Source organism: Diachasma alloeum, unplaced genomic scaffold (assembly GCF_001412515.2).
Source record: "Diachasma alloeum isolate Michigan unplaced genomic scaffold, Dall2.0 Dall_scaffold_00211, whole genome shotgun sequence".
Lineage (NCBI taxonomy): Eukaryota > Metazoa > Arthropoda > Insecta > Hymenoptera > Braconidae > Diachasma > Diachasma alloeum.
Window position 1 is genome coordinate 574,934 of NW_021680376.1, and position 16,111 is coordinate 591,044.

Below are 16,111 nucleotides of genomic sequence, written 5' to 3' on the forward strand. Positions count from 1 at the left end.
TTTTTTTTTTTTTTTTTTTTTTTTTTTTTTTTTTTTTTTAATTGCGGTAGCTTGGCGCAGTGGGTAAGTTTGTTGTCTCACATGCAAAGGTTCCTTGCATACTCCAATCGAGTCAAAGCGATGTAGAATAACGATAAATTTTTTTTTTAAATTATTTCTACAAAATTTTTATTAAAAAAAAATTTTTTGTAGGAAAATTTCGCCAAGAAATTAACAAAAAATATTCTCGAGGTGATGAAAATTCATTGGAAATGAATGAATTGTTCATTTCATATAATTAAAATAGGTTTATGGAAATAAATCTGTAAGTTTATTAACTTCCAATGAAAATTTCGGTGAATTGAATTGAAAAATGAAAAACAAGCGTTTTATTCGATTTAAAATGGCTGATTAAACATAATTCTGAACGTATCACCACTGCACTATTTTCAAACTGTCAAAATGACCTCATTATCCCCGAAAATTGGTGAAATGCGATACTTATCGTCCTCATGCGAGAGGTTAAAGTGCATCATAACCACCCAATTTAATCATCGTGATAGAGGACGCGATGTAACGAGTGAAATTTAATGCGAATACAAAAGCATTCAAAATTCGGGGGAGGATACTTTCAATGGGAGACACCTCTCATTAAAACCATCGACAGGACAAAATATGTATTAAATTCAAAACGCTTTGGAAGTCGATTTACGCTCGGAGAACAATCGATTCAATTATTTTCTCATAATTGATGTTGTATTCATATCGCTTCGTATTTCACCTTTATGTTACGAGTAACGATTCATATTACGACGTCCGTCGAAGAGTATTTTAATTTTTTTTACTGCTCGAAGTAGCGTTTACTACTTGTTGTTTTTGCGATTAAAAAATTTTAAGAAGGAAAAAAATATATAATTGCGTTCGGAATAAATATTTGTTGATTGAGGCTCAAGGGTCAGCTGCAGATGATGAATCAGAATAAAGAAAATAACAGCAAGATTGCCGATAAAAAAGTTGAAAAAAAAGAATTCAGGTGAATCGTTCAACTAAAATAAGAGACTCAAAACCAGTTTGATAATAAAAAAAAAATTTTCTCGACAAAAAAATTGGTTGATTATAAAAAAAAGTTGATTAAATGTGTATTGAAATGTCAACGTAATGATTAAAATTATTTAACAAAGCGATACATTCAATAAAACGAAAATTAAATCCTTAGTATTTTTATTTAATGGCGCCCAGTCATTGGCGCCCGAAATATAGTCGCATTCTGTGAATTCGTTTCCGCTATTCCCCCACGAGCGCGACTATACGAATTATTAAAATTCAGGTGAATGTATTCCTAAATTTTCAATGAGTTAAAATTTCAGTGAATTGGGAAATTCTTGTCTTTCTGCAGCTCAAAAATGTGCAATTTGTGAATTTTTTATTTGACACTCCGCATAAAAATACTCGCCATGCCCCTGAAAATCGATAAACCCATTAAACTAGTCCCCAACAAAATTCCAAATTCCCGCAATCGAGTTGTCAACATTTCAAACTCTCCCAAAATTCACTTTGCATAACACCGAGGATCAGAAATACATTTCGCAAAGTTGGAACTGCTTGTGAAAAAAAAATCCGCCCACCGAAGATGTAGAAAACGCAAAAATATGAGAAGATGGAGAAATTGGTATAAGAGAAGAAGACATAAAAAAGGACACGGCAATTTAACGCCCTCTGTTTATTACCTAGTATTCTCGTCACGTAGGTCTACTCCACCCTTAAAGTGGAGATGTACGTGAGCGTGAATTTTTTTTACTGCATCAACCTCTCCGGTTGGTCCCTCTGCGGTGAGACTGGGCAGAGGAACTGAGGATTGGTTGGTCGTGTTGGCAGAACTGCGGACGAAAGAGAAAGAAAGTCCAAACGAGTGGAATCTTATACCCCTGTGTGTGGGTGAGGGGGGGGGGCGAGACCATAGTCTGGCATTCGGCCCAGGTCCGATGCTTGTTTCATACCGAGAAAAAAAAATATTTCACATGTATAACTGTAGCCATATAATACTCCTCCTCCATTCATTTTTCTTATTCTTCCGTGTCTTATTCACGAGAGTTTATAAAACTGAATGTCCAAAGGAACAAAATAAAGCCCATAAAAACCCTCATTTACGTATTATACCACCAGAAAAGGGCAGCGACTGAGTGCCATAGTGAAAATTAATGTTCCCTCGTTTTGTTCTCGTAGAAGGAAAATGGAAATGAAGAAATATAAAGAAGGAAAGTTAAGTTTGACGTGAAAACGGGAGATGGTGAACAGATGGAAAAATATTGCAAGACAAGTTTCGTGCGTTCTTTGGAACTATTATGAAAGTCATCATTGAGACAGTGTCAGGAGGTACATTCTAATGTATTAAGTTTGCACATTCAGTCCGAAGCAAATAAATCTTCTTTATGTCATTTTTTGAATGAAATCTGACAATCCCATTTCCCCCGGACTATTTCAATCTGCCTCGAGAGTAAAGAAAACTTGAAAAAATCTCAAAGATGGCTTGAAAAAGTTGTTCATTTTGTAGAAACCGGATGAAGTGAGTCTAGACTGATTTAAAGAGAATGAATAATTCTGAGAAATGTTTGAAATCGTGAGGTGGAGGCGCCGCCATCTTGAAAGCAGCTTCCTAGAGAGGGGAGGGGGTTCACACAAGATGGTGGCGCCCGCGGCGCAAAGTTTGAAAATATCCCCTTCCATGTTCCAATCATCAGCCATTCGTAATGACTATTTTCCCCTCGTAACCCCAATAGCCAACCGTGAAGTATTTACTCTGTATATTTTTTCATCGCGTACACACCCGAAAATCAAAGAGGATAATAAATGCTAAACCCTTTGGCGAATTACGCGGTTCATCGCCATGAAAATAGGGTTTATTTGCTCATTAAGGTGCACCAAGTGAATCGGAAATGTTTGTGCTTGAACGGGCTTGGCATTTATAATGTCAATGCGTCGAAAACCGAGATATTTTCACCAAAATTCCAGCACGACCCACTGGGCCTTTTTGCCTTTTCACGCTTGCCTGCAGTAACACCGACCGAGCCACCACTGGCCAATGCAAACTGTTATTTACTAAAATAACCGTAAAACACGATTATCGGGGCTACATGGGTTAGCGTTATAGTATAATCACAGGACGGCGCATTTGCGTGGGTTCGGGTTGTCAGTGGGTTTTGTGTTTTAATTTGAATTACGAAAATTATTGATTCCAAATTCACTGGATAATTCCGAATGCTTTAAAGAGAATGTGGGATTAATTATCGAAGATCAAAGTAAATGTGCAAAATTCATATCCCGTGGAAATGCGACAATTCAATTTTTTTTAATTGAAATTTTTTTTTCACTAGAGACTTCTCTTTCAATTCTTATTCAATTCCCATCGAAAAGTTAAAACGAGTGGGGAATTGCTTTTAAATTAATATAGTATACTTTTTTGCTAATAAATTAGCAATATGATTCCGAATGATCATTTTGCATATCATCTGCTTCTATATTCATCAAATCCTATCTCTGGGGTATTGATTCATCGTTTCATATAATTTTATTAAATTAACAATTCATATGATTTTATTGAATTAACAATCCAATGAAAATAAATCGATCGCCCCGTAATCTCCACCCGCTAAACATTCCATTCCCACAAACCTGATTGGAAACACTAAGAGGGATTACAAACCCAGTGCGATTGTATCTGGAAATCTCCAGATATCGAGAATGATTTGACGTTGGGAATAGCAGTTGAGTATCGATTACCAGCCAATTGCGATAAACTCGTCGGTAGAAGCGCAGTGTAGTGTGTGCTCGGCAAGCAAAGAGCACCCTCTTCATGTTTGAAACAAATTCCCCTTTCGTGTCGCCAGAATTCGCTTCTCTCCCCTCTCCCCCCTCCTCCCGCTTTCTCCAACTCTTCAGTAACCGTAAATTCACCGGGAGACAGAGTAATCGTTGTGGCAACTGTGCGGTTGAGCATTGACAGAGTGTAAACTACCAGGCCTAGGCCAATAACAGGCATTTGGCGTATCGTAGGTCATCTATCGATTAGTGTCAATAGACTCGGAAAATTTACAAAGCATTCAGCAGTCACCGATGGCCTGCTGTAATTAGTTGATTGTACCGGTTGGAGCCAGGGCCTCCGATGAATCATGATTATGAGTTGCGGGAGGAGAAATGGATTCCGAAATTGAAGTTCAAGGGGGATGAATCGAAATATGGAGTGGGATGTAGTTTGATGGAGGGAAAGCCAGAGATGTGGAGTTAAGGTAGCCAGATAAACCCACTGGGTCACCTAATCACTTGCCATTGTCAGCGAACATACTCGAGCAGAGCCAGTCTATCTATCGGTGTATAACACTCGTGGCTACTGCGACGCTCGAGGATTACTCAAGGATTTCTCAATGACACGTTCGAGGGACTCAAAGTGCTCGAAGGCTTGAGGGATTGGAGGGATGAGTCTGGAGTCTTGACACATGTTTCTTGGACATTGATTGGATGATGTCCGATTGCAATAGTGTGGCCTGTTTGGAGTGGTCGTTGATCTGTGTGAGCGATTCGAAATTTGATTGGAGATTTATTTTGAGTCTTAATTCGAGTTGCAGCTTTGGTTATCACTCAAAATTCAATGCAAGTCGTACTTGGGGGGTCATTCCTCAACTTGACTATCCAATCAAGTATCCAATAGACCTGTGCAAACATCAAAACTACTACGACTCGAGGATTACTCAAGGATTTCTCAATGACACGTTCGAGGGGCTCAAAGTGCTCGAAGGCTTGGGGGATTGGGGGGATGGGGCTGGGGTATTGAAACGTTTCTTGTACATTGATTGGATGATGTCTGATTGCAATAGTGTGACCTGTTTTGCGTGGTCGTTGATCTGTGTGAGCGACTCAAAATTTGATTAGAGATTCATTTTGAGTCTTAATTCGAGTTTCAGCTTTGGTTATCACTCACAATTCAATGCAAGTCATACTTGGGTGTCATTCCTCGACTTGACTATCCAATCAAGTGTCCAACAGCTGTGCAAATATCCAACGAATGAAAATCGAATTGCTCAAATGTTCCGAGTGAACCAAATAATCCAGATATGGCAATAAGCTCATTCAGTATTAACCTGCCACCATTGAACAAACATCTAATCTGTATTTCACTTGATATGATTCCAGGGGTGGACACGGCGTACGATGGTCAGGGATGCTTGGACTGACGACGGTGGGAAAGGCTGGTGGCGATTGTGGTCCAGGCTGGGCGGATTTCTGGCGATGGCGCTCGTCATTTCATTATTCACAGTGCCATTACCAAGTGCGAGCGCCAATCCTGACGCTAAGAGACTCTACGATGATCTATTGTCAAACTATAATCGCCTTATCCGACCAGTTGGTAACAACAGCGATCGGCTCACTGTCAAAATGGGACTGAGGTTATCTCAACTGATCGACGTCGTAAGTATTCATCTTAGTATTAATGAGGACATTACAATTTCCCGTTTACTTTATCTACATGTCGCGACAATGAAAAGGGTTGTCGGGTGATTAAAGTTTAACGAATCGGGGTAATTGCTGATAGCGGATGATTCTGGTTACGACCCTTTTAAGGTTATTAGGCTTCGGGATATTTATAATCGTTCCTCATGGAGGGGAATGTGTTTTGAGATGGATTAGGCGGCTGGGCTTTATCGACAGGTCTGCTTACCTATCTTCAATGTTTGCATAGGAAATTTCGCGTTGATACAGGGCTTTCGTTGTTGGGGGAATCGTGCTTCGCTCAAGATCCGAGGTTCATGCGCTTTAATGTTTCAAATATTTTAAATGACGTGGCGTGAAATATGATCGCGAGCTAACCGTTAACTGATCCAGTACAGGGATTCGTTAGTGAGGGGAGTCGCTTGGCTTGCAAATTATGGAGGAAATATCTTAAAATGATGGAAAAATATTGACATTCCTGCGCTTGCATTAGAACTTGAGGTTCAACTTGAATTACAGCTTGAGTTCAATCTGATTCGTTGAGTGCTTGATCCAATAACTAAATGTCCTCTCGATCACTTACAATACGACTCGTTGAAGACCATTCTTCCTCCCAATTCACATCGAGATGTCAGACGATTCGTCCATTCAAATAGAGCCACCTTGCCGCACAACAGCGTCTGGACTTTTGGCTTGTCTGAACTATCCAACACTCCTGCGGTATTGGAATGTGGTGCTGGCCAAACTCTACGTTTGTATGTTAGGAGGACGAGTTGAAATCGTGAGGTTGAATTTGGTGTGAGGCCACGTTACCAAAGGGTGAGAGAAGAGTAACGAATGTGTTAGATTTGTTGGCGCTCGAGTGAGTCGTAGTAGTCACAGCCGTTTCGTGTCTGGGGCCTCCACCAGTGGCTTTTCACGCTCACGGTCGGACGCGTCGTCGGCTCTGGTTTACAGTAGATGAAAGCTTCACATTGAGAAGAGAGAGGGAGAAAGAGAGACATGTGAATGCGGGGAGAGAGAGTTGGTGAAAGAACTTGGCATGTGAATGCACTCCAGAGAATAATCGATAATCCAGGGCAAAATATGAGAGAACATTCAGCCAGATACTTTATGCTGAGAGTATGGCTGTGTATATCTACAGATACAATGAGGATGAAAACTGTTGTGTATGTTCATGGCCGGTGGGGTGAAGTGGAAATGGGGAGGGGGGGGGGCATGGAGTTGAGAGTTTTGTATCGATTCTGCTCGCACTTTGCCGACTGGCCGCACGCTCGTCAGCACCAATCGGTGAGAAATATTTTTTATCGACATGCAGATGCTAACGGACGTAATGACGCCAATCCGGTTCACGGTTTTTCGGACACTCTTTTTTATTTTATGAAACTATTAAAAGGTATATGTACCGTTTGGGCTGGGAACCTTGCTGCCGTGCAATCAAGTCTCGGCCACCGACGATTGTCCGGATTTCCCGTTGAACCAAAAGAATTTACGAGTTTTTTAGGATGAAAAAAAATTCATATGCAGGGCCTTGCGAGAGTGGTTACTCGATGCTGAATCATTGATTGCAGTGGAAGTGAAGAATCCGGAAAATCAGAACTCAGTGGTTTCAGGTATCGGTTTCATACGGTGAGTTTCGTGTTTAAGGTCGAGTAGACTTCGGAATTACATCCCAAGGGGTGAGAAAATGACGCCTCTGATCTCAGGGACTCTGGGACTAATTCAACTGTCGGCCGTTATTTATCGGTTCGATTCTAGGGGCAGCGGTTAGCTACTTTTTTCCAACTTCCATTTTCATCCCGTGCTCCATAACTTTTCGAGATTACGATTTCTTGGTTGAGAGCTTCATTACTAATACAAGCCACGTAATTCACGATCAACACTGATTGGCCGATTCAGTTCTGTAATAGGGTTGTGCTAACGAGCAGTTGCTGTCGGACTGAGGCTTTGCTAAAGCTGTACAAATGTGGCGAAATNGGGGGGGGGGGGGGGGCATGGAGTTGAGAGTTTTGTATCGATTCTGCTCGCACTTTGCCGACTGGCCGCACGCTCGTCAGCACCAATCGGTGAGAAATATTTTTTATCGACATGCAGATGCTAACGGACGTAATGACGCCAATCCGGTTCACGGTTTTTCGGACACTCTTTTTTATTTTATGAAACTATTAAAAGGTATATGTACCGTTTGGGCTGGGAACCTTGCTGCCGTGCAATCAAGTCTCGGCCACCGACGATTGTCCGGATTTCCCGTTGAACCAAAAGAATTTACGAGTTTTTTAGGATGAAAAAAAATTCATATGCAGGGCCTTGCGAGAGTGGTTACTCGATGCTGAATCATTGATTGCAGTGGAAGTGAAGAATCCGGAAAATCAGAACTCAGTGGTTTCAGGTATCGGTTTCATACGGTGAGTTTCGTGTTTAAGGTCGAGTAGACTTCGGAATTACATCCCAAGGGGTGAGAAAATGACGCCTCTGATCTCAGGGACTCTGGGACTAATTCAACTGTCGGCCGTTATTTATCGGTTCGATTCTAGGGGCAGCGGTTAGCTACTTTTTTCCAACTTCCATTTTCATCCCGTGCTCCATAACTTTTCGAGATTACGATTTCTTGGTTGAGAGCTTCATTACTAATACAAGCCACGTAATTCACGATCAACACTGATTGGCCGATTCAGTTCTGTAATAGGGTTGTGCTAACGAGCAGTTGCTGTCGGACTGAGGCTTTGCTAAAGCTGTACAAATGTGGCGAAATTTTCGCAAATGCATGAGAAAACGGTTTAACTTTGATGTTCTGAAATTGCTGGTGGTTTTGGGTGGCAATCCCTCGTCATTTGTCTCGTGAAAGTTGAATTCAACTGGAAACTTCAACCGCGGGTTCAATTGCCCTCATAATCAACAATATTGGACATCAAGTTTCTCAGCAATTTCAGAATTGCCCAATGAATTCGAGGCATCGAAAGACCACTCCATCCCTCCCTCATCTCTTCGGTTGTTTTCCGCATTGAAGCATGAAACCACTGGCGACAGGAATCCGCCTCAGTGGATACCATCGTCAACCTCACGAGATGGAAGAAAAATGTCAAAGTAGAAAGGGGGAAAAATGAGCAAAAATCCAGGGTAAAAAACAAGAGACACGAATGCGATTCGTCTTTCGAGGAGCCAATTAAGACAAGCCACTTGGAAAGTCCCTCAACTCCGCCAGTACAGCGCGCTTTGGAACCCCTTCTTTATTTACCACAACTCTCCACCATTCGTTTCTTCGTACCAAGTTGCACATAGTGACACCAAACTCCTGTTACCCCTCCCCCCCTGCCTTTTACTCATGGAAAATAAATCGCAGTCTTCCATTTACCACGGGCAACGGGACACGGTAGAATTACCCAGAGTCAGATTGCGTCTATCATTACTACCCGATGCATGGGATAACGAAGAGACATTTTTGCTCGTTAAGCCCACGATTTTTCTCCCTCTACTTTGCTTTCTCATGGTACGATTCTTGTAATAGGTAGTTACTGATAATTTTTGTATTTCTGGTCGTATCATTAATTCCCGGAGAACCATTACTGAATTGTCTTGAGATAACGAAATAGATGAGCGAAATTAGCTGTTGAGGAAGAATTGGTGAAATGGGAAGAGAAAAATTGAATATTTTTAACGATATAATTGTTTCTTTTTCTGAGGAAAAATATCTTCTTTCGTTTAACTCACAATTTGTTTTTTCTCTTTTGCTCTCATTCATAATTCAGTCAATAGCAAACTTCGCATAATCCTCGTATTCTCGAGAAAACGATTATGGAATTTTCTTATCACAAAAAAATTTGAGCGAAATCAGCAAAATTGAAGATTCAAGGACCGTCAATCCTTTATTGTGAGATATAATTCATGAAATTATCGAGATAAAAAAGAGAAAACCAAAGGATTTAAAAACTGAAAATATTTTCGCTCATTGCGCTCACGATTTGCTCACCCATTTCGTTTATTCACAGCGTAATTTTCACGTAAGGCATTAAAAACCATTATGAAATTGCCTTGGCATTTTAAAACCCACAAGCGGAACGAGCGAAATGAGCCATCAAAGAAGAAATCACTGATTGCAAATCATAATGTAGATAATTGACTGACGATATAAAAATGAGGAGAATCTAATAACAGTTGAATAATCGTTTTCCCTCCTGTATTCACTCATCCCGGGTAATTAAGTTTCCTGTGGCTTCACGGACCACCGCGTACGACTCTGGCTTCCAATTGCAGTAACAGCCTTCGGCATACCCATGAATCTCCACCTCCTCGCTCCCCCAGTCCTTCCCAATCGCTATAGCTCACATGATCCATCATCTTCTACTAGTTGATCAAGAACTGCCAGTGTTTCGGATCATTTGAAGCAATTTGGTGTTTTGAGTGCTTGTCGTCAACTATTATATTCAACCTGGCTGATGCATATTCGCGAACGGAAATTCCGATATTCAAGATGCCGTGCTTTGTTGCTTTGATGAGCTCTAACGATCCTGTCAGAATCAGAAATGAAGGATTATTATATGATTGTGAGCACATCTTTCTCGTCTAATAAAGTTTAATCCAAAACAGCTGAACTCAAACTGCTCAAGTATCTGGAAGTAACTTCTAACTTTGCCTATCAGATCTGAATTTCCTCGCGAGTAACTCTCTAGTTCAAAATCGATCAAAATCGATCATATCGTTGTTCTGCTCACGTCTCATAGACTCTAATAGACGCTCCTCTATGGTTCCTCGAAGCCGTCGAGATCTGAACTTGTTGAAGGTCTACGATTATTGAAGACATTGGAGTATTGAAATTCATGCTCACAGGGAAGGCATCACCTCACACTGTCATCGTAGAGCGGAAGAAGCATAAAGGTTTTGCTAGGTTGCCATGCCGATCACCCAAAGTAATTCCAAATTTTAAGTGGTTGTCAACTACTATAATGGCTGATGCATCTTCAGAAATGGAGAGTTATGACAAGATTGGAGACACATCTTTTTCATCTCAAGAACTTTAATCGAAGCAGCTCAACTCCAGCTGTACAGATATTTGGAAGTAGCTTCTACCTTTGTTTATTTATGGTTTCTTGAAGTCAGAAGTATTGAAATTCATGGTCATAGCAAATGGTCACCTCACATCCTCATCGCAAACCCAAAGCAGCTTAAGAGCAATGCTTGTGCATACCCCAGACACCTAGAGATCGATAGATCTACATTGCCATGCCCCAAGTCCATTCAGGCCGAACTCCGCCTGTTGATTGGTCATTCCGGGCTCTCATAGGCCTCACCATCGGTGCTCTCCCCGGAGACAGAGTTAACTAACTCACGTCTCAAACGAAGCCTACGGCCTCTCTACCTCGATCTCCCTTCAGCCCATCCATCTCCCTGTCTTCCCACTTTTCGTCTCACGTGTAGGGCTGAGAGAGGCTCCGAGGGAGGAGTGCAACATCAACTTGAGCACTCACCATCACCGGTGTACGATAACTACTTTAGGGAACCCAGTATAACCTAACGTAGTCGTTGGGAAGCTAAAAATAACAGGAGAGGAAGTTTATCTTACGTTGAATGCATTTTTCGGGAAGCTCAAGGCGACTTCACAACATACCGCTAATTTCGATAATGGATGGAGAATTAGGGTTGAGAGCAGGGGGAAAGGGCTGATCTGCTTGGATTTCATTTTTTTGTGAAGTTACCAACCCAACGGAAAATGTAATCTCAGGGAATAAAAGGGGGACTCAGCTATGATCATGACCGGGATTATTGCGGGGGCGTCACAATGGAATAAAAAGAGAATGGTTATTCTTTGAGCTATACAACGGGATATCATTCATCGCAGATTTTCAAGACAATGTACAGATGGGAAAAAAATGAGGAGTATTAAAGAGGGGGAGGTGAATGAGCCTCGAAGAAAAGGTGGTTTTCATCGTAGTTTCATAGTATTATGAGGATGCTTGTCTTTCTATTCTTCAATTATTTATTTAATCTCGGGCTTCCTGGTAAGAATGTTGCTCGAGTTTCGAGTACACCCAATGGCAATTTATGTCGGGTAATCTGGGGGGTGAGCAGAATGTGTAGGAAACAATTTTTTATGCATGATTTATCCTACTCTGACTTACCCCATCTCTGACTTACCCCAATTCTTCAAGTTTCAAACGAAGTAAAAGATTTCAATTAATTAATTTTTGATATATGCAAAATATATTAGTGTTAACCTGGAATTCAAGCATTTTTAGAAGTCCTTTTGAACATCCATCGCGTGATCTGAAATCATAAAACGTTTATCAAGTCTTCTAAACATTCGTAAAAATTAAGATCGCCATTCGACGAAGTCATTCATTAATTCATTGAAAAATACTATAAATATGAATAAGACACAGATGACAATACTGATAATAGAAACCAAATTCTGGGGCTTCCATTTATGTTTCTATGAGTTCAACCCCTCACCATATTCTGGAACCAATGTTATTGGACTCTCGTTCAATTAATAGGCAATACGAAATTTCCATCATGACACCATAAATCTGTTGGTGCAATGTCGATAGTTCAATTGGAGGTCGCACGTAGACCGCAATAAAGAACTTTGTGGCAGAATTATAAATGTGAAGGGTGAGGTCGTAGTTGTCGTGTTAATGCCCCGATGAAAGCATTCTCGTGTTACAACTCTCTTATGATGCTGCGTTATTCTGCCGCCGGGCCCCCTCCCCTTAATTAATTAATTATTTAGGATGAAAAAAATTTCTTGGATATTAAACTTTACAAACAGAGAATATATTGGAGAATATATTCTCATCTATTTATAAACATTCATTTCCGCCGAAACAGTCTCTCCCTGAAAATCAATAGCTGCAGAATACATCTGCACTGAGGGATGCATATGATATATCAAGAGACAAAATTGTTGTTTGGCATTGTTACAAGAAAACTACGTGAAATATCGTTCACCTTTGTTCATGCCAGGCATATGATAAATCTGTGAATTACGATTTCGGCTGAAAGCCATGAAGTTTTCAACGCAGCGAAACTTTCAAACTGTGCTATATCGATTTCCATCGAGGTTGCGGTGGAGGGTAATATAACCACACACGGTATCTCCCCCCTGCGAGGATGAGTTGCGGATTGGGTTGGAGTAGTCCGAAGCAATAAAATTGGGTTAAAGAACGGGAAGAGAACGTTCGCGTATCTCTTCCACTCCACTTGGTCGCTTCAATCAAATTAGAATGAATCAGATCGAGTTAAATTAGGAATTTGGGTTCATCGAGTTAGAATTGGGTAACAGCTGGCAATTGGGTAGTTTCGAATTTGGGATTGATTTCCGGAGAGATGAAAAACCCTTGTCCTCAGCAGCTGGAACGAACTTTTTCCCATTGAGACGGCCGAGGAATTCCACGATGACACATGAAAATTTGTGATTTCACCGGAGCCGCGCACAGTTATTTCATTAAAATTGAAAGGCTAATGCGGGGAAATTCGTTGGAGACTTGGTGATTCCAATGAAACTCAAATGTTCCATAAAAATTTTCTCCGTTGGGAGAAGTGTGGAATGAGTCGAAGAATTACCCACTTTTTCTCACAACTTTGAGCTGGTAATTTTCAACTTCTCTCGATTCGATTTAAACTTACTCTGTAACTGACTTCATCATTATTCCCGAGTCAAAATGGCGGACACACGGGCGTCTCGTCAGTGAATGCCAACGAGGTGGACTATATCCCTGGCTTCAACCTAAAACTATTTCTCATCTAATTTTCTCGTTACGAAGCGGCATGTGCATCATTAGTCCGGGGATAACGACGAGGATGAAAATTTTTTTCGGCATAAGTCGCGTTACCTGTTATTTTCCTTGTCTTGGATTCTTCGGTTAATTTCTTTTCACTCGCTATCTTTGTCATCTCATTTGTTACTTACTATTTTATTTGTGGAATCCAGTTAAAGAGCGAGTAGCCTGCAAAGTGTGTATAAAAGGCTTCCGAATGGCTGCACGGCATTCTCGACTGTTTGCATTCTGTTGGAACAGGAAATGTTAAAGGGAAAACACAGCAAAATTAAAACTCAAGCGACCGAAAATCACAGACCACGTTATTATTTATTTAGTTCCACGGTATTATTTACCAGAATTAATTCAGGTGACGAAGATTCAGAAAATTTTCATGATAAATAATACAGAACATGAAGAAGATGAATATGAAAGTCAGAATAAGCCATTTAGAATGTTTACGCCATGATGACATAAAAAAAAAAATTAAAATTACAATTGAGACAACTCAAACTCATCCATGACCGTTTGACAATTGTATAGAGGGCAAAACGGGTTGAAAAGTTAGGCGAGATGTTGGTATTAAGACTACTTAAGAAAATACTCACCCTGACTTACCCTATTCCGTCAGAGACTGCTGGCAACAATGAGATTACTCCGTTATGACAGGTGTCTCCCTTCCACGATATTATTTACCAGGATTGATTCAGGAGACATGAAATAGATGAGGAAATTGGTGGATATTCGAGCTGAGTGGTACAGATGACAGATGAAAAGAGAGGAGTAAGGGAGGATGGATGAAAAACCGAGGATGAGGAAGTGGATTCAAATCAAGCCTGAAAATAGAATGTGATTGGTACTGGTGGATTGGATTTCCCTGGTCTCGGGTACTCCCAATAGCTTGTCTTTCTCTCCACCCACTCGATGAAATTTAACTGGTCCTATTTTTCCACGTCTACAGTCATTTTCTTTCGCGTATGGACTCTGGTCGAATTCAATCACAAAACGGGTTGTTATAGTGGGTGGGATTTTCAACTAGTGAAATCCTCATCTGAAACAGACAGGTAATCGCCGGATGAAATTTTCAACCACTGCATCGGCAAATAGTACACTTACCACATCAAATAACGAGGGATTATGGAGGATCATTGGGAGGGTGGAGGCATGATGGAATTTCAGATCGAATAATTTTTACGATTGCGTCGGTTTACGGAGGAATGATTAGAGCGAACTCTCGTGAGTGGTTGGATTGTCTGAGGATTTAGAGCGCTGGCCTGGGCGATTAGGAACATCAATCTGCAGTCTCGTTGAGTTTTCTGAACTTTTAATGATGTAGGGAAGTTTTCGGGAATGTTAGGAAGGGTTACCAAGTGCTTACGACAACATCATAAATGCTTCGGAGAATCTTGAAGCACTTGATGCAGTTCCGAACAAATTTAGGATAGTTTCCTACGTAATTGAGCAGATTCCTGACATCCTCAGTCCTTAGGAAGATTTAGAAATGCGTAATGGAGTTTCAGGAAAATTCAGGAGAAGGTTTTAGGTGCTCAGGAAGATTCACAAACGCTTGAGAAAGTTTTCAATATATTTAGAATAACATTCCACGTGTCTGGATGATTCTTATCATTTGATAGAGTCTCAGGGAAGCTTAGGAGAGTGTACTAAATGGTTAGAAAGGTTGAAACGAGTGTTCAAGATTGTAGGAAGATTCTACAGCACATGGTAGTGTTACGGAAATGTTTAGGGTGGCGTTCCAAGCGCTTAAACGGAATCCTAAATACGTAATAAACTTTTCGATGAGTTCAGGGCCATGTCCTGAGTATTCAGGAATTTCTCCAGCCGCTCAAGAAATTTCTCTAAGAATGGCCGAACACCTTTCGGAGGTTCTAGGCAGACTCTTCATCCCTTGATGACTCGCACTCAGAAATCTGCTTCTTTGACCGCAGAAAAATCCCTATTTAATATTGTTGATGACCTCTCCCCCAGCCGGCTTTCTCCAAAGATGCCCTCAAAGGTGAAGGATCAAAAATAGTAATCAGCAGATCGATTCCATTCATCAAACAACCCGTCATATATCACATCGTCCCACCATCATAATTTTATCGACCCTCCGTGTTCTTTTCGGTCAATAATTATGTAAATCCTATACACGTACCTGCCAGCACAGCTCAAGATTTGCAGACACATGCATCAGTTGCCATATGTCACTCAATAATTCAGAGGGAAACGTCTGGATTCACGACTCCGGAGTTGGTTTATTCAGTACCAAGTACGAAGTAGTAGAATAGCATATAGCCATGTAGATTCGTTAGACTGCAGCATATGCCTTCGATTGGAAGGTGCATTCGCATCGATAACGAGGTAACATCTATCCTGTTTTCTTCAGGTTTGGTTAATCTCCAACTCCATTATTAGTTCTGAATTCACAAGCTCTAATTCTTCCATTAGAATATTAAATTGATGGCGCAGTGAATCCGAGTAATTTGGTTTACTGTCACAAGTCGATTGAAAGTTAGTGTCAGTGGAATAGGGATTTGTCAGCAACTGCTCGAAAATTAAGGCAATACAATTTACCTCCTAACTACATGAGGTACTCCAGAATATTCTGACCATGATGGTGAAAAGCTCCAAGCGTGACGTCTACTCCCCAGTTGTGCTCTGCACCTCTCATTCCCAATTAAACCAATGAGATTATGTACAGTTGAGCTCAAGTTTCTCTTTGGTCCCTCGTTTAACGTCCGTCTTTTATACCTTGATTTGCTCAGAAATTAATGACAGGGAGTTTATTCAGCGTCGTGAACTACACAAAGTTATAACCGGTGTTCATGGCGCGAGCTTATTATGTGGGGTAAATAACTGTTTTTTTAGTCATCATATTACATTGTAAGGTTTCCTGGTAT

The 16,111-nt window shown here is 40.8% G+C and overlaps 1 protein-coding gene across 1 annotated transcript in view; it reads left to right on the forward strand.

The window, feature by feature from the left end:
* Positions 1 to 16,111, forward strand: part of LOC107036724 (acetylcholine receptor subunit alpha-like 1) — a 74,553-nt gene that overhangs the window by 27,771 nt on the left and 30,671 nt on the right. Inside the window, exon 2 of the mRNA XM_015254858.2 lies at positions 5,164 to 5,439. Coding sequence (XP_015110344.2) covers positions 5,182 to 5,439 — 258 coding nt within the window. The 5' untranslated portion in view covers positions 5,164 to 5,181. The remainder of the gene's footprint in view (positions 1 to 5,163; positions 5,440 to 16,111) is intronic.